Source organism: Channa argus, chromosome 16, assembly GCF_033026475.1.
Source record: "Channa argus isolate prfri chromosome 16, Channa argus male v1.0, whole genome shotgun sequence".
Classification (NCBI taxonomy): Eukaryota; Metazoa; Chordata; class Actinopteri; order Anabantiformes; family Channidae; genus Channa; species Channa argus.
In genome coordinates, this window is record NC_090212.1 from 20561484 (window position 1) to 20581532 (window position 20049).

At 40.8% G+C, this 20049-nt stretch overlaps 1 protein-coding gene across 1 annotated transcript in view; it reads left to right on the forward strand.

The window, feature by feature from the left end:
* LOC137101758 (potassium voltage-gated channel subfamily H member 5-like) overlaps positions 1 to 20049 on the forward strand; it is a 116308-nt gene that overhangs the window by 17386 nt on the left and 78873 nt on the right. Inside the window, exons 5-6 of the mRNA XM_067480548.1 lie at positions 8227 to 8342; positions 12799 to 13191. Of these exons, the coding sequence (XP_067336649.1) occupies positions 8227 to 8342; positions 12799 to 13191 (509 nt within the window). The remainder of the gene's footprint in view (positions 1 to 8226; positions 8343 to 12798; positions 13192 to 20049) is intronic.

The window sequence follows — 20049 nt, forward strand, 5'->3', positions numbered from 1 at the left end:
GAAGAGTCGAATTAATGTAGAAATCACGACAAGCTGAAATAGGGCGGCGGATTGTTCAAGGAGACGGATGACATCACTGTGCCTTTGAAAGTTAGTAGTCTGAGAATGATGTTTTTACACGTCTGTCCTTTGATGGAGAGGAGACACAGCTGCTTTAATGCAGATTCACAAACTGTCTTCTAGAAATGTTGTTTTAGTTTTTTAATTAAAAAAGTCAAGATTTGGTTTGACTGAGCTGCTTCAGTTCCATGAAACGTTAACTGCACTGCACGATTGTTCATATAAAGTGAAATAGTCAGATCTCCTAAAACAAAATCACCGTGGCAACACGGGGTAAGTCTTACGTGCTACAACCAGTGCACTGTGGCGTTTGTCAGTACCGAGGTCTCGGCGAGGACGCAACACTGCTCGCACTGAGGGCTGCAGTTTGACCCGCCTGGTGATCAGAGGGGTGGGAGAGGAGCGGAGATTTGCTGCTGCAGGCGTTGGCAGCTGAGTGTGCACGTGCTGAAGACCACAACTCGCCTCGCAGGTTCACCTCCGGCTGCTCTGCACGCCACGACGTGTCAGCATCAGCCGAGTGGGAGGGATGCTGCATAATGCTGGGCTTAAAAATAACTGTAGGTTTAATATGCATTAGCTGCACCCGATGTGACGCAGGGTGTTCATGTTTACCTTTTCCCCCCATTTTTCCCCATTTTCCCCCATTTTTCCACATTATCGTAGTTTGCTTTTCTTTATCAGCAGCCAGCAGCTCATTTTGTTGGGCTTTATCAAACGAGCACGGTTCACACTTTCCTGGCAAACCTGTGCTGGCTGAGCCCCATTATGTTGCCTCTGATCTCAGCTCGGCCGTGTTCCCAAACGCCACCATACTGGGCCTGCGCTGGCTGCTGTGTGTGTTGATAGACCCTCACCTCCATTACCTAACGTGCCTTTTTTGGAGAATTTCAATGAAACACCTTTTGCTGAGTGGTGACGGATGACGATTAGTTAGCGATCGCTGCATCATCACTGTAGGACAATAGGAAAAGGACGAGGTTAACATGTGGCCGAGCAGGATTCTTATGTTGTTTTACTGCAGAGTGACTGTATTCACTCTTTGCTTTGTCAGCACCTGTTAAAGCTTCACAGATGGTTGTTATCTCGGCCTCAGGCAGGACATTAATTCAGGTCGGACGATTAGGATCAGTGACGAGTACTGATGATCAACGCTGTGCTTAAGGCATGAAGGTCAGTTCAGCTTCAGTACAGTTACACACGTGATACTTATCTTACTGTGATATTAGTAATTAATAGAACAACTTACAAACTGCAATTCTCTAAGGTTTAGAAAACAGAGGTGGCCACATTTTTACATTAAATTTCAAATGAGACTTGGACTCTTGAAATGTTTTGGATTGAAGATGCATGAAATTCTGATTATTGATACTGTAACAGGTCAGTCTTTAAATTAAAACAGTCTTTTAATTAAAGATATCTGATTGTATCTGAAATTTGAATTCTGCCACTCTAATAAATGCTAAAATAGGGCAATGATGACAGTGACATCATTTTTGATATCAAAAAAGAATTGTGACTAGTGGAAATGTAATTGTAGATATGTTAAAGCTTCAAGATTCAACAACTTTTTGATCCCATAGGGAAATTGTGTTGCCTTGTTACAGCTGCTCTCCGCATGAAAGTGGAAAGAAAGGAAGAGAACATCCACCCAAACAAATACAAACTACTGATCAATAAGTAAGAAAAAATCCAGCTAGAGGAGTAAAAATAAATGAAATAAAAATATTAAATGAATTCAAAACAATACTTTTTTTGATGGGTTGAACAGTTTAATGTCCACTTGGAGAAAGTATCTCCTGTGTTGTTCTGTTGAGAACTTGACTGTGATCAGTCTGTGGCTGAAAGTGCTCCTCTGTGCAGCCAGCACACAGTGGAGTGGGTGGGAGGGATTGTCCAGGATGGAGAGGAACATTCCTAGCTGTCGGCCTCTTTAACATTCGAAAATTCAGGTCCAGTGTCTTTTCCCCCCTGGTGTGACAATCCACATACTGAGTGAAGGTGGGGAGGGTCTTGGGTTGCATGATCAAAGTAACCAGAGAAGATAAAGAGGGCATCGGGATGTCAGGTCTGGTGTGTATGACATCACATGCGCCGTCTGAGGAGGCAGAGGGAGCAATATAGACGGCGATCAATATGGTGTGTGAAGGCCCACTGCCAACAGTTCAATGTCCGGGCAACGTGACCAATATGACACCACCTGTTGTTCATGTACATGACCAGGCCCCCATCTTTCCTCTTTTCCTCTTTCCTCTCGCCTCCGATTGGCCCGCACTGTGCTGGAGCCGTCAATCCTGATGCATGTGTCGGGCATACTGTCCTGCAGCCATGTCTCTGTGAAACACATCAGACTGCACTCTAGAGCTATTTTCCTTCCTCGCCAGTGCAGTCAACTCGTCCACCTTGTTCTCAGTAAGCCAGGTATCATATTTCACTTGGAAAAGTCTGGACTACTGGCTGCTGATAAAGAAAAGCAAGCGAAGGAAAACAATGGGTGAAAATGGGGAAAAAATTTGATCATATCTCACCTTCACTAGCTTCTCTCCACTGGCTTCCCATAAAATCCAGAATAGAATTTATGATCCTGCCTTTGTGTAATTCAAAAAAGTTGTCATACTGCGCTCAATAACACATTAACCTTGGAGGTGGTTAAATCTCTGTAGTTTAGAGCTGTTTAAAGATAATTGCTGAGAACAAAAGTAAAGCTGATACAAACTCTGCTGTGCTAAATTCTCAAGATCATGTTTCTCAATAATATTTTAAAAACCTTCTAATATTTGTGACTGACAACAACAACGAAGCCTATTTACAGTAACCCTCATATTCCTGGGTGGACTCTACAGTCCATGTTGTCCACAGTTCTCCATAATTTAAAAAGGATTAATGAGTATCAATCAATCAAACTTTATGTATATAGCAACTTTTGTACAGGTTAATGTGGTTTACAGAGGATTGAAAGGTGTATGAAAGGCAAAGCAAACAATGGCAATAAAAATAAAAACAAAGGAATTATTTCTTATTTATAATGATATGTATGAATCTAAAAAATAAATAGTTAGATGAGTGATGCATGATGACCAGTTTCTGACATAAAATGTAGGACTTGGCTCAGGACATGTTTGGCTCAGTCCCACCTTAGCCTCAGCCTGAGGTCACAGCTCAGTTCACTTGGTCCCAACAATGAAAATCCACTGTTAGATTTTTAGATCCAGTTTCAGGTCTCACACTGGTTCATGACGAATCAATCACAAACTGTAAACAAAGTTTGTGACATGGACAAATGAGTGGCCAATCGATGGTTTCCTGTCAGTTTATGATCACTGATGGTCAGAGATGGTGCAGAATCAGCTTTTTTAGAAATGTCAGGAGCAACAACATACATTTTTTTTTTTTTTTTTTTTTTTTATCCTTAAGAGTCTTTTCTGTAAATCTTATTAAACCTCTTCACATAAACATGAGTAAGTAGTTATATGAAATACAAAATTACCTTAAATTGTAATGCATGACATCAAGCATGAATTTCCAGAGAGTGCTACCAGTGGTACAGAGATTTCGCGCAAAAATAATTGTTAAACATTAATATTAGTCAGTTTATGAGACCTCAGTTCGTCTGCAGTCCACTACATCACTTTTCCTTTATCATCCAGGCCCTATTTTGTCACCTCTTACCTGAACAACATAATAGCTTCACACTGCTAAATGTTAAAGGAAGTTGCTAATCACGGGCTGGTGGTGATCACGAGTCCTGCACGTGTCTGTCTGTCTTTCTTAGGTGGGAGCTGTCCTCGATGTGGAACCGCTGATCAAAATCTCTCTTTGGGGTTCACTTTAGTGGTGCATGCACCAGTTCTGCTCCCGTTATTTTTAGGTCAGGCCTTTCACTTTTTTTTTTCTTTTTTTAAATTCCACTTCCATTGTGCTCCAGTGTGTTAAATTATGCAGTGTTGCATTCTTGAGAGGAACCATATCAGGAATGTTATTATTAACAGCGGGGGGGGGGGGAAAGTGCTTATTTACTTGTCCTTTAGATTCACTTAATGCTATTTGTGAGGTTTGTTTGTACACTAGAAACCTGCAGGCTGCCACCACGTATTTACATGAGTGTCACCATGATTAATTCCAATTTATTTTACTTCATGATGACAGTGGTTGTGTCTGTGTCACACCGACTTGCCATGCAAGAGGGAGTTATTGGCAATGATTAGAATTGATCCAATAATGTCCACGTTACAGCAGCAAAACGCACAGATGTGAGGCAAAAAAGTTTTGTGCAGCATGAAAAAAATTCCACCCCAATTCGAATGCAATGATTTGCAAATCTCAACAACGCACATTTTCTTCACAGTAGAACATAAACAACATATCAGATGTTGAAACCAAGGCATTTTAGCATTTGATGGCAGCAACGCATCTCAATAAAGTTTGAACAAGGGCTGGAAAAGTAATTGCCACAAATTGAAAACCAAATGGTGGAGCATTTGTCAGCTAATGTGGTCAGTAACATGATTGGGTATAAAAGGAGCATTTCAGAGAGGCAGGGCCTCACAAATGTAAAGAGCAGAGGGTCATCAATCGGCAACAAACTGCTTCTAAACAAATTGCGGAACAATTATAGAAAAATGTGCTTCAATGTAAAATTGCAAAGACTTTGAAGATCCCACCATCTACAGTATATAATATCATCAGGAGGATTCTCTGTGTGAAAGGGACAAGGTCAAAGGTCAAAACATGTACAATGATATAGTATAAAGTGTGTTGGATTTTTCTGCAATACCATATTACGCCAACAGTTGGAGCCTCTGACTGTAGTTACACGTTTTTGATGTTTGCTTCACAATGATAAAACAAACGCACCTTCCTGTGTGGTTACTGTGGGTGGTGCGCCGCATAAAGTTTGTCCGCTGTTATCGGGCGCTCGTGCTGTGCTCAAACTCCCGTAGTCACCAGAATCGGAGCAACTTAAGCCGAGATTAAAGCCTAAAGGTCTGCTAGCTTCTGTGGGTAAACAGGAAAACATGGAGGATTTATTTTCAGTACTTATGTATCAATTCATGGCTTCTGGACATTTGTGTAAGGAAAAAAAAAGTGTGAAAAGGGTTTGTACAACTGAATTCCACTGTTTTGTATAGTTATAAGACTTTTAGCTGTTATATTTAGATTATCAAATTTGGCAATTGACACAGGCTTCTGGGTGTGTTGGCATGTACAGTGTGCTGTGTAAAACAGTATGTACACATTACAACATATTCTGTTGAATTTTAGTATCCAACAGCACTGAACTGTATTTCCAAAAACTGTGTATTTGTTAGTTGCAGCATATTAACCTTTGAAAGCGAGCGACCTGTAGTTATACACAAACTAATCAGAAGACTTGAATGAGAAGAAATATGCCTCTTTAATAAGGACAGAGAACAGCCGAATGGAAGGGACACAACTATCGTCTCCCACCTCTGCTTTTCCAGGACACAAAACCTGTGCACAGGTCACGGTTGCTCGAGGCCTGTAAGTTTTAAAATCACCTTACTGCTGTATGTTGTTAGCTTCCCTGACTCATGGTTTGTTTTTGCTCACTGTTTGGACAGGACCAGACAATTTTAACAAACTGCTAAAATTGACCAGCGGTCCCATAAATTCTAACGTGCTCCCATTTTTTTTTTTTTACTATCTAGTAACTGCAGCCATCAAATAGAACACATGGATAAGAATATACGACGTTTTCATGTACAGTGTCTCTGAGTCTGTACTGTAACTGTTCCCCTTTTTCAACAGCCAGCACTATACTGGACAATGTATAGCCGTTTATACAAGTGCTACCGCATCCTCTACAGCAATTTCCTTCAGATATTATCAAATCTTCTTTTTGGCTGGGAGCAGGCTTTTATTATCTATGGCTGTTCCGTGCCAACTTTGAGCATTAGCATAGAGAAGATTGCATAAAAGAAGATGTTGTGCAACAAGAGATCTACAATAATGTACGCAACAGCCATTACCACTAGTTTTACTGGAGGGAAGTAAAGTGATTAGGATTCAGTGCTGAAAATAGATTGTGAATAAACAGGGTTTTCTGTTGATATTGCCCCACTATGGGTCTCAGCACGGTGTTGAGTTCAGCTTCCATTTACTTCTCAGCTGCACCGGGAGGTGAATGGCTGAATGAAAGAGTGGGTGTTCAGGCAGCTGGAGGCCTAAGGGGTTAAAAGCTTTTTCAAAGTCCACTTTTTATCCGTAATGGGCCCTTCACAGGGTCGGGTCGATCCCGATGTGCGACTGCTGCGTGTGCCGTGCCTCTGTCGTGCCACCGTTTGCCCTTTGCAGACATTTGATTTTATTTTTAGAGCAGCAAATACAGTAGGAGCACCAGCCTCATTCAGCGTCATGGTAAGAAAAAGTGGGATTTAGGCTTCCAACATAAACATTCAAGCTTCATTTTCAGCAGTATGTTGGACAAAAGGAGAAACATTATGCGGGCTACAGCAGGGGTATTTTGTAATGCTTGCTATGCATTTCCTCTGCATTTATGATGAACTGTATGTATATAACCGTTTTTAAAATGGCATAAGTGCTTATCAGTGGGCTAGGCAAAAATATATTATCAATAACAGTTACAAGTTACAAGAAGTTAAAAGTTAACGAGAGAGCTTATTAGATAAATGGGGAAATTTTGCTCATTCAGGTTTAACTACACAGTCAATTACAATAAAAAGCAACAGACAAGAGTAAGGCTCAGCAAACATGATTATGAAAATATAAGTCCAGTAAAATGAAACAAAAGAATACAAAATATGAAAGTTGAAATGTTCTAACATAAAATAAAAGCCAGACCATAGAGGTCAATGGCACAGACGCATAAACTAATTGAGGTTGCATAGTTGGCCAGTGCTGGTTTTAACATCTGCATGGTAATTGTGTGGTTAACAAGTAAAATCAGATACTGTTTACACAAACTGTGTAAAGCTTATGTCAAATTAGCTGACAATTTGTATAAGATGGTCTTTTTTGTTGTTGTTGTTGTCTGGTGCTGTATTTGTCCAGTGGTGGATACTATGGCTGTGTCCGTATCATGACTCAGGATTTCACACTTGAGACTGCAGTCTAATTGGTGGTATGAAAATGAAATAAGGCAGCATTTATCTAGGTGTTGATTTGCGCAGTTGAGTACTGACCCAGAGATTAGTTTAGTTAGATAGATAGATACTTTATTCAAGAGAAAATGATAATTAAATTCACTTAATTATGCTTTTAAGCCCATCTCATAAATAAGGGCTATGGATCGACTGTGCTGTATGTTGTCCAAGTTTTGGTTTAGGGCGGAATAAATAAAACTTACTAAGCTTGTCCGGTCGGACTTTGAAACTCTCGGGATAAGTTGGCTAATATTAGTCCAGCTGCCAAAGGGGAGGCTGAGAGCTGTCAACAGCTCCACTACCCCATTATTAATTTCTCATCACCAAGCTGTAAAGTGCTACCAGTTCATCTAGATAACATTGGAGGTCTAGATTAAATTCAGTTACATCGTTTTAATTGTACTGCAAAGCACTGACACGTTCACCTGCTGTAGTATAGTATTGTACCATACTGTACAAATAGAGCAATTACCCTACAGAGAAGTACTCAGTGTCATGAGAAACTACAGTACAGTGTAATTTGAAAATGTACCTCCAGAGACAAACACTTCCTCCTTAAGGAATAGATTGAATGTGACATTTATCAGACATTCATATGCTAAACAAAAGTGTCTATGATACTGACAGTGCGCTATCCTTCTCCCCCTGCATCCTTGTAGAGGTCAGAGCCGATTCGGCGGCTGCAGAACAGAAACCCTGCAGCAGGTGGAGACTGGGTTGTGTTCAAGGACACTTTCTGCAGGGGGTGTGTGAGCCTTGAAGGCACGGCTAAAGCTGTATTTACATCATGTCAGGCTGGCTGTAAAATGAACTACTTGATTAGAGGAAAAGCAGGGTTCCTGTCTGCCTTCCTATGCCAAGTGCAGGTGGAAGCTGTGGGAATATTTTGTATCTCCGGTAGGTCCCTGTTGCAGCCATGAACTGTATGAAGGATAGTGGCTGAGAGCTGACTGGGGCCTGATTGTGTTTGTGGATAACGATGTGCCTACTGATTTGTAATGAGATGTTCAGAGTGTGACCGATTGCTGTTTTATTCCTGCAGGATGGACCAAGTTTGCACGGCTGACGCGGGCGCTCACCAACAACCGCAACACGCTGCAGCAACTGGCCCCCATTGGCAAACATGAAGTCAGCCATAAACAGTCCAGACTGGCAGAGGTGGGCACAAACACACATACATTACAGTACAGGCTTATTCTTCACACTGTGCATTATCACATCATGGCGTGGCTGCAGTGCAAAGGCAATCAGGGAGCTATTAGAGCATTTTAGTCTCCTGATCTCGGCAGACAAAATAAATAGATGAGGTCACGGTCTGTTTGCTTCCAACCACATCTTTGTCTTCATCATTCTGGTATTTTGTGACCAAAGGTTAATATTTAGATGAGGTATTGAGCACAATTATTTGTTCCTCAGCTCCCTAGTTTGCCAGAAGCAGCCAACAGAGCAGGCATCCTCCATTAACAGCACTTCACATTAGGAGTTAAACACTTTGTGATTGTGACTAATTATATTTCCAGCATCCAAATACTGAAATTCCCATGAACATTTACCAGCACAGGAGACCACCTGTTATACATATAATTGTACGTAACATTTTCTCCCTTTATAGCAATTTCTTCAACTGTGTCACTATAAAGTAACCAGTGCTGTGCAAAAGCCCTTGGCAGGGTTCTGCCCTGTGACACCTTTTGCTGCTGAAACAGAAAAGAAATAAAAAAGAGCAGTTTAACAGACCTCTCTAGATTTTCTTTTTTGTAGAGGAATTTCAAATGCCACTTTTTTTTTTTAACATTAGCCTCTTAAATTAACAATGCTGAATAAAACTCCACCACAGGAAAAAAAAAAAACATTCTGAATCTGCAAGAGTGAGCTTTAGTGTTCATCTGATTAAAAAATAAAGGCTGCACTGCCACTACAGGTTAGTGCAGGATCATCCATGCTATGGCACCACTGCTCTTGACATCCTTCGTGCACTAATAAACACTCGTATAAAACCTCAAACCATTTGACCGGTGCTGTGTTAAAGCAACCAGCACGCAAGCATCCTGTGATTTCTTGATCGCAATCGCGCCCTCACGACATCAACAGTACACGGCCCTCCCTTCGTGGATCCTCACATGCCAACTTCCTGACAGAGCTCACCGTGCGCTCTCTGCCCGACTCATCAATATTTCATGTTGTGCACTCCAAATGATTGTGACTGCTGCTTGAAATTTTGAAAATGCATTTTTATTTTTTTTTTGGCGGGGGAGATAGATGGTTTTAACATCTGATATGTTTGTGTTTATGTTCTATTGTGAATAAAATGTGTTGATGAGATTTGCAAATCATTGCATTCTGTTTTAATTTATGTTTTCACATCTTCCCACTTTTTTTTTTTTTTTTTTTTTGGAATTGTGGTTGTACTTCTGCAGAAATTGTTGGTGTTTTTTATCTTGAATGCTTGTGAGGTTTTAGGAGCCGAGGATGATGATGATGTGAAGGTGAAGGTGGGGTAAGTAGACAGCCCAGAGTCAGGGAGTGATGGGGAATAGAAAAAAGGGAAGATGTAGCTGTAGACAGAATGATGTAAGTGAAAGAGATGTGAGAGGAGGAGAAGACAGAAAGGGGATAGAGTTTATTGTTTGACGGGAGGTAGCAAGGAAGAAGTGGAGATGGAAATGTAAGAATCCATGGAACAAGCTGATATGTCCTCTTTGCAATTTCCCTGTATGGCTTTGGATGGAGGGTTGTGTAATGTCCTGAACGTGCGCCATAGATCTGCTCTGCAGCATGAAAGGCACAGCTGCCGTCTTCTGTCGAGTGTCGCAAGCAGAGTTTCTCTGATAATGACGATTAGGTGGCATTTAGCTTGGACCCTTATGAAGCTCACTGCTCATTCTCTTTTTAGACTGAGAGTACTATAGGCAACAGTACCAGTAGTAACAGGTGCCTTAGCAGTAGCATTATAATTTGTTATACAGTTGCTAGTACAGTTACTACTAGTTGCGGCGGTGCTAGTTGTGCCTGAAGCAATACATGTGTAGTAGAAGTAGCGGTGGTGGTAACATTAACTGAGTAGTAGTTCTGATAATTGTACAGTAAAATATAAAAAGTGCTAATGGTAACAGATTCTGTGCTGAAGTAGTACTAATAGTATTTAGGCACAGCGATAATAGCAGCAGTAGATGTTACCATGGTAGCAGATGCTATAAATGGTTCAGATAGTTTTGGATGCAGTTGTTGTAGTAGTACTATTGTAAACAAGTGACCTAGCAGTATTAAAAAAAGTAGTAAGAGTTGCAGTTTAAGCAGTAGATGTGATTGTGGCAGGAGCTGGGAAGTAGCAATGCGTATAATTACTGCATTCAAGTAAGAGAGCCTTCAGTAGTAGTAGCAACAACAGTGTTTATGGTACAAGTAAAAATGCTGAGTTTAAGTACTAATATTAGCAGCAGGATCAGCAATTTGAGTAGTAGTAGTGGTAGTAGCAGTAGTTTTGTTAGTTGCTGAGTAGAAGCTAATAATGGTAAATCAGGTGTTATTATATTAGTAATAGTGATAGTTCTGATACAAGTTCAGAAGAACTGGTAATAATAAGAGTACTAGTAACATGTAGTTTTAGAATAAGGAATAGTGGTAGTGTAGAAGTAATAGTAGTTAAAGAAATGAGAGATTCTGTACCACTAGAAGTAGTAGTGGTAACACAGGACAAACACACAGGTACTCATAGGACTGTCTAGGACGGGCTAGTAGAGACACTAGTAGAGACACTAGTGGAGACACAGTGAAGTACTGCAATAGCAACAGAACTCTAATGTGCATAAACAAATGGTGAATTGAAGTAGTAATTTGGAAGAGAGAGATCACCAAAAGTAGTACCAGTAGTAGCACTGTACTAGTAGAAATGGCAGAACCACTAGTAGAAGTAGCAACAATAGTACTAGTTGAGGACAAAATACTGCCAGTAGTAGTAGTACTGTAATATTACTGTCATAATTGTATATCTCACTGCTATATTAGTACCAGCAGCTTAAATAGTTTTTACGCTGCTTTGATGTACAGTAAAGCCAGTAACTGGAGTAGTAATGTAATTGTATTGGTGATAAAAGCAGCATTATTACTGTAGTTTTTACATTAAATATGTTTGGTACTTTGTGTGTTCAGAAGTATATCATGCAGTTGTATTTAAATGTATTAGAGCTGATCTCAGTAACAGCTGGACACAAACAGAATACTCTGCTGTTCAATGTATAATGAGACGTCACCGTGTGATCTGTGTGTGTCACGCAGAGGAAGTCACACTGCTGTCGGTCAGATTGAAATCATCTATTCTGCAGAGGAGGTCGAGCTGGGGGGGGGGGTGATCATCACCAAACTGCAAAATATAATGGCTGTTTTTAATCATTTTTTCTCATTTCAGTCACTTTCACTCACAGACACATTCATTCATATTGTGGGTTTGTAACAAAGAAAGATGAATACAGATGAACCCTGCAGAGAACCATCCCACACACCCAATACACTTTTCATGTACAATTTCCCCCTCTCTCTAGCTGCAGGGGACAATTATTACAAAACTAAAGGCAAGTATGAATGTTTGGCTTATTATGTCGTCCTTCCTAATCTCATACTACACTCTCTGCTTGTTTCTTGCCCTAATCTTTGATCTCATGCCTATTTTAAACTGTTGGACCAGACCGATGTTTGTGCAACTAAACATTTCTCTGTACAAATTAAGTACAGTCGGATTGATCTGTCCATCACGCTCAAACAGGGGCGTTACTACTCAGATGACTGGGAGTGGGAAAAGCCACATTGGGGTGAAAGACAAATGCCCAATGAGACAGGAAATCTCTGTGTTTCATTGTTGTTTTGAAGACAAAGTATTAAATATTGGCAAACCCTCTGAGACATGAAAATGAAGACTAGTGTACCAGTGTCAATATGAAAAGAACAGAATTTATAAAATAAAAACACAAGGAAGTAGAAATAATAAGGCGATGTTCGTTATTGCTGGGCTCAATTTCCAGCGCGGCATGAAAACTAGGCCAGAAATAATGATGAATGAAATGAGATCAAATACATCAAGTTTTAATTTTGAGTCTAGGGGATGTGTGCAGTAGTGAGAGTCGAACTGTTAGAAAATTAAGATTTGAATGGAAAGGAAAGTAATGGAACAAACTTGTTGGTGAATTTGATCCGATTTCATAATTAAGGCTTATTTTAGAATTTCTAATGACTTATTTCACAGTTTAATGTGTCGATGTGTTTTTGTTGTTTCATCTAGTTTCTGTTTAGCTACTCACAACCAAGTAAATAATAAAAAAGAATCATTGTACTATATGTACAATGTGTGTACACGAAAGCAAAAAACCTAATTGTTGCAGGTTGTAAGTTACAATGATACACATTAAAGGACTGTATTTCCATAATACAGTGAAAAGAGCTAACTGCTAACAGATAACTGCAGAGTAACAAAATAAATGTAAAATTTACGAATATAGTGTTTGTGTAAAATGTAAGTTTACACACGTACTTGTATTTGTAATGGAAGTGCTCGGTGGATAAGAGGTGCACCGAGGAACAGGGAATCTAATTTGGGGTAAAGGTTCTTTGTCATCTCTTCCAGGTTTTGCAGCTGAACTCTGACATCCTCCCCCAGTACAAACAGGAGGCCCCCAAGACTCCCCCGCACATAATCCTCCACTACTGCACCTTCAAGACCACCTGGGACTGGGTCATCCTCATCCTCACCTTCTACACGGCCATAATGGTGCCCTACAATGTCTCCTTCAAGACCAAGCAGAACAACATCGTGTGGCTGGTGCTAGACAGCGTGGTGGATGTCATCTTCCTGGTGGACATCGTTCTCAATTTCCACACCACCTTCGTGGGGCCCGGCGGAGAGGTGATCTCCGACCCCAAACTCATCCGCATGAACTACCTAAAGACCTGGTTTGTCATCGACCTGCTGTCCTGCCTGCCCTACGACATCATTAACGCCTTCGAGAATGTGGATGAGGTAAGGTCGCGCACCTTTGCCATAGAAATCAAAGCTGTGGTTCTGGAAAAATATCTAAAAGATCAAGTAAATAATAATTTAAAAAAAAGAATTTCTGAAATTACATTCTGCATAAAGCTAAAGCAAAAATCAAGCTATGACGTTGCAGAATTAAGCTTTTTGCTGTATGTAGAAACCATAATTGCCATAAGGCGTCTCAAGAGGTGATAAATCATCATGTGTATACACTTTGTATCAGCTGTTTCCTGGAGTCTGCTGATTGGTCCAGTTTCCAGTGGTGGATGTTAGTGACCCCATTTACTCCTGCCATAAGCATGTGTTCCATATCTGGATGTTTTGCCTGGATAAGGTAAAATTCATTTGTTACATGCAGAACAAGATCAGATTGGCGAGATATCACGCAGAGTTGGTGTGGCCCAAATCGTAAATGGAATCTCTGTAGTGTGACCCCCACCCCCCACCCCCCAAAAGGCATGCTGGGAAACGGTATTAAAGACACGTGTAAATGTAATGGCTGCTCATCAGATGTCATTAATCAGACAACAGGTTACAGAAGTCCCTGAGGCAAGTTTCTTGAAAGATTTTTTTCTGGGAGGCCGAAAAAAGAATAACTCTATACATCTGCAGTAGTTTGCTTGGCAGTACTGTACTTTCAGATGACAAGCAAGTGTTTCTGTGAGACAACACAGAGGCATCTTTTGAAATGAAGTGTGTTGTTTTGGGAACAATCACTGTTTTAGATTGGAGACTACAAATCCTATGTGAGATGCTGCAGGTGTGACACATGGAGATGAAACATCGTGAAAGCTTAAAGATACATAAAAACAAACATTCACAACTCTATAAACCCTTGAATACTTTTTATATCAGCACCAGCAGGACAGCTATTCCTAGGTTCCAGTTAATTGGCCCTGCAACCTGTTTAGTTTGCACAGACAGTTACATTCCTCTTAAGGGTTATAATTGAATTTCATCTGGAATCATCATCAGGTCAGATTTTTATCTGTTCAACACCTTGTTTAATGAATGTGCTCCCTGTCTTTAGTGCTAATTAGCAAATTTTAGTACACTGGCATCCAGTAGACAGATGCACACCTCTGTCCTCACCTATGAACCTTAAAATCCAAGCTGCCAAGCAATCACCATCAGACCCAAACCCCAACAATAAATTATCTGTGTTCACAGGCTGGGGTGCAGCCAGACGGTGGCCACCTCCAAAATCTGATTCGCCACCCCCCCAGCCAAAGTGGCAGATACCTGCTAAAGTGGCATTTGAAGTTTAATGGCATTTATGTACAGTTATGTAAAAACCCAAACTATAACCACAAGCTGCAAGTTCAAAATCAGTGAAGGCGTCCTTCAAGTATTGCCCAGTACTGAATAAACTATTAACTATTTAATTCAACTTTATTTATTAGCGCCTATTCATTTCAAGGCACTTTACATAATACAGTCAGGACTATACAGATATGTATAGAAACCCATCAATTCCCCGTTGAGCAAGCCTTTAGGTAATAGTGGACTGGAAAGGCTCCCTTTAACGGAAGAAACCTCCAGCAGAACCAGGCTCAGGGTCAGCAGCCATCTGCCTTGATGGCAGATAGCTGCTAAATGTGGGGTGGCATATAAGTGTGGGGTGAGAGAAGGGGAGAGAGGGACGTGAGAATGAAAAGAGCTCAGTTCATTGGGGGGTGGGTCCCTCAGCAGTCTAAGCCTATAGCAGCATGACTATATCTAACTATGAGCTTTATCAAAGAGGAAGGTTTTAGGCCCAGACTTAAAAGTAGAGAGGGTGTCTGCTTCCTGAATCTGAGCTGGGAGCTGGTTCCACAGGAGAGGAGCTTGATAGCTAAAGGCTCTGCCTCCCATTCTACCTTTGGAAATTCATGAAACCCCAAGTAGGCCTGCATGCTGAGATCGAAGTGGTCTACTTAGACGATATGGGACTATGAGGTCTTTTAGATACGACTGAGCTACACACTATTTGCATATTAATATACAATTTATTATTTCCAATAAAGATTGTTAGATTTGAGTTTATAGCCTTTTAAATAATTTTTAAAGTGTGAGCATGTTCTTCAGTCTGGCCACCCCAATTTAAAAAAAAAAATCTAGATGTGCCCATTGCACACAGGTTGTGTCTGTCAGTACATTCTGGATTGGCTTATTCGTCTGTGCAAGTGCAGTTTGGAATGTATAAATACAGTACGTTTTCCAGTAGGCTCAGCCAAAGTAGCTTTAAATTTATTAATAGAAAAAGACCTAAATACGCTATAATAATGTATTGAAGTGAGATAATGGTTTGGATTTGAGAGATGCTCTTTGGTTTTATAAATGCACAAAAGAGAACCTTCTCCAGATTTGGATCTAGATAGAGAATATTTCTGCCAGTGTCTTCACTCACAAAGCACCTGTATCATATATAATTGTAATGTCTTAATAACTAGAAGCGAGCCAAACTGTTTGATGGTTTCCTAATGAGACCAGGCCTCTTCTGAGCATTTTTCACAGCCATTTACACCTGTCAGATATCGAGGAGTTATATCAATATGGCCTGAAGTCCATTAGAGGTGATTTTCCACTTGATTTCCCACTGAATTAATTAGACTTGAAGAAGTCTGAGTGGAAAGAGCAGTCTATTAAAAGTAAATTGAAACACAGAACAAAGTGATCTCTGCGGATGTTGTACTCACTTCTCAGATTTTGTGTGTGTGTGTGTGTGTGTGTGTGTTTGAGCATTCGATCATTTCAAGAGTGTTTGTGGGGAAAAGAAACCTTTTCTGTAACTGCGGCCACATGCATTTGAACACGCACAATGTGGGTTTGTGCACTGGCATCCGTTATTGTTTGTTCATGTCTCTCTGCCAAGAGGGGGTTTAATCACGAGTTTTTAAATGCCAGTTAGAATAATAATACTAGTATTTAAGCTGCCAGCAGCAGAATTTTGAACGTCTATTAATTTTTCATGCCAATAACGATTCCACACCTCCCTCTGCACTTTATTCTTGTCTGAAGCAACATTAAGACCAACATAACATTCGGTTGCTGCTACTCAAAGTGGGGAAAGCTATTCCTTAGTAGCTATTTTAATGCCGGCGTCCTTCTGTAGCATGTGAAGTACGTTGTTACATCTGAGGAACTGACCAATCCAATATCAGGTTAGTAAGGCAGTGTTGCTAAGTGCTAACATTCTCACACAGACGATGCCGACGCAGTGATGATTAGCTGGTGCCACAGAACCAAATGTGCAGCTGATGTGATTGGTTCATTGGTTTTGCAGGTATTTGATGTGTCTTGGACAAATTTAAACTGGACTTGATGGTGTCACTACAGGAGATGAAGGGTAGCCCATGGTTAAGTTATGGCAGTCATCAGTGGACAACCGGTTGTGGTGTTGCAAGAACAGCGAGGAGTGACCATAGTCTGCTCAATATGTAATCAAATTCCTTTCAAAAGTTGTTGACATCTAGCTGGTTTATTAAAAAATGTTTTTAAATAAATAAAAGCTACAGTTAAAGGGACGTTACACCCTAAATTATTTTTTGTTACTGTATACATCATTACATAGACTTGGAACATGATATATATGAAGATAATTTTTCCAAACACAAAAAATAAAAATCCTCCACCATCCATTACCTTAACCGCTCATCCTGATTCTGGGGAAATGGCAGGGTACCAGGTAACTACCAGTTAACCTATTGTAACATGCGTGAATTTGGATTGTGAGAGGAAACCGACACAAACGCATTGTGAACATGGAAACTCCGAACAAAAAAGGGCAGCAGCTGGTTGGTTATGACCGGTTTCAGTGCTGACCTCTCCTCCACTGTGCTGGCCACAAAACTCATATTATGCATAACTTCTACTTTTTTGCGTATAATTTAGTTTACTTGGATTTTAGTGGGGCATTTTAGATAAATCCAGTGCCCCACTCTCTATTTGTGACAACATGAACCTGGTCTAATGGACTATTACAAATGTGGTGACACCAAAAACTACAGTCGTCAGGGAAGCTGATATCACATTTTTTGAGAGCAAGTGGATTTGATTGAAAATGGCCATTAATAATTATAATTTCTCTAAATCCCCTTGTTAAATCAACGAGAACCAACAATAACTTTCAACTAGTCCCTGAAATTCACCCATTGCTGAACACAACCTTGACTCTTCTCCCGCAGTTTTCTAAACGAACGTCTGTATGTATAAAGTCGACCTCTTCCCAGGTTTAACCGCTTGTTGATTATTGTAACTGTGACTGATAAGATCCTGTAACATTAAGATGGATCATTGAATAGTCCTAGTATGAACAGGCCTGAGAGCTAAGGTGTTCGTGTTTTCCAGACCTCCAGTGGGGGAATGAGAGGTCAGGGACATTGTTTAGGTTGAAGGACTTGTGGGTTGTGTAGAGTGGGTATTGTTGCCATAGTTACTTGCAGTTTGATAAAGCCCGGTGTGGATTTAAATCTGTAATTAAAGTGTTCCCAGATTTGTTATGTCTCCTAATATGTCTTTTAAATGCCAACAGCTTTACATATCTTTATTTATAATAAATTCAAGGCCGATATTGAGCCTGTATATCAGTTAAACACGTGGTGTGAAAGCTGCAGCCCAACACATTTCTGTGTGTGCTTGTCTGACTGTGTCCATCATAGTCACGGCTCTATTATGTTGCGGATCCTTCAGTTGGTGTCTGGAGCGGCGCTCTGTTGTGCTTTAGGTGTCTCTCGTCCTCCGGCTTCTCACTGCCGCTCACTGATAGGTTCGATGAAATCCTGCTGGGTGGAGATTTCTGTTGCCGTCTCTTGAACAGCAGACAGCAGCGAGCGGGGGAGACGGGCTGAGAGGAAATCAATGGCACGTAAATTTCCAGCCACTAAAGAGGACAAAGCCAGAGTCTGCCTTCCACTCTTTGCTAAATTGATGTTTCTTTCCCATATTAGAAGCCTGGAAGAAAAGATGGTCGGTGGCTGATGACAGGGTGTGTGGGTGGCTTAAGGTGCAGTGTGAAAGAAAATAGCAAAGGTTATTATGGGCTCATTGCACACTGAATTCCCCTGTTGCCGCTTCTGATGGCTGAAGCAGGCAGAAAGTATTTTTAGATGGATTTTAATGCAGGTTTCAAGAAAAAGCTGAGCTGTGCCAAGCGGGTGACATGCAGGTGCTGCCAACTCGCAAGCATACCCCACACACACTCACACGCACACTCACACACACTCTTATGGTTTGTGAGAACCATTCCTATACAAGTTGCTGCCAAGTCATTCCTGTAAAATCTGTCCACTGGAGAAGTTTGTGACTTGTAAAGAGAATTTGTGAAAAGCCTCTTTATGCAAATATTCAACCGAAGTTGAACTAACTACTTTGTTTGGAGGTCTGGGCATTTGTTTCGTCTCTGGACACTGATGCTATCAGGACTGGTGCCATTATACTGTGCAGTGATGTAAAAGCTGTACGGGTATGAAGCTGGTGCTATTTTTATTATTTATCAGTCTTTGATTAACTGATTAATCGTTCAGTCTGTGAAGTTCTATCGATGCCTTCAGGTTGCTTGTTTTTGCGAAATGGCAATTTCAAATTCAAAGAGTTTCAGTTTTGATGATATGAAGTAGGAAAAAAATCCTGCAGCTCTGTATAATTGGCGACAAAAGGAAATGATGACTGTTGACTTTTTGTTGTCTTTTTATGTCTATTATATTTATTGGTCAACTTAGTGGAAACCTTTTTAGTTTTTCATCTTTTGTGAACAAATTAGTTGTCTCAGACTCTTTGAACATGGCTTTTCTATGGTTTTCTATGGTTTCTGTGTCCTGGTTTTTCTATGGACCAGGACACAGATTTTTGCTTTAATAACACACAGTAGGACATTAAGAAAATACCATCAGCTCATTCAACATTACTAAAGGTTTTTCCATTATTCCATGTCAGGGAACAATTTCTGTGCTTAGTTTAAATGTAGACAAAACAGGATCAGCAGTTCGATCCCAGGTTCCTTCATGTGCAAATATTGACTGATTGTTTGAGTCTGTGTGTGTGTTTCTCACTTATAAGTCAGTTTGGATAAAAGTGAAAGTAAAATCATTTTTGAATCCAAACATCTTTTTGTGGTCGATGCGTGTTGTAGCTCAGCATGGTGTTTTAAAGACGAGAACCCTTGACAGGCTGTAAATTCCATTTTTCGCCATCCTGCCACATTTTCAGGTCTCAGCACTTTAGTTTGTGATTAAAATGTTGTTATAACAAAAAGTATGAAAACATCGTGAACACGTTCTCCTAAAACGTGACTGAATCTTTGGTTTTTCTTTGTTTCTCTTGACATTTGGAGATGCAGGGTTTTCTCATATCTCCAAAATAGCAACACCTACACGTAGATGCATACAAGTCAGCAGTAACACCAACAAAACGACTAAAGTATTCGGGCTACGGCTGTAAAACACAGCAAAGATGATGTAACACTCTCACAAGGAGCTGTGCTGATGCTCCCTCGGGTTGCAGCAGAGATGGTGTTAGGAGTGTGTTTGTGTGTTTTGAGTTGAGGGAGAGTGTGTTGGGAAGTGAGGAGGAACCCCCCGTGGGCACTGAAGCCACCTGCTGTCATGGAGGAGCCTGGCAGGCCGATGGGAGCACACTGTGTGTCTGCAGGCGCCTCAGCAGCTCAGAAAGGACTAATCCAGGCTGACCTTTCTGTGTGGTGTGCATGCTGCCCCGCTGCACCCAAGCCAAGCTGACGGGGGGGCTGTGGTATCTGCAGTTGGGGTGGGGTGGGGTGGGGGGGCTTAGCTGAGTCTGTTTGCTAAATGAAATGTACAATAAGGAGCAGAAGGATAATGAAGAGGGTGAGTGATACATTAGTGCAGT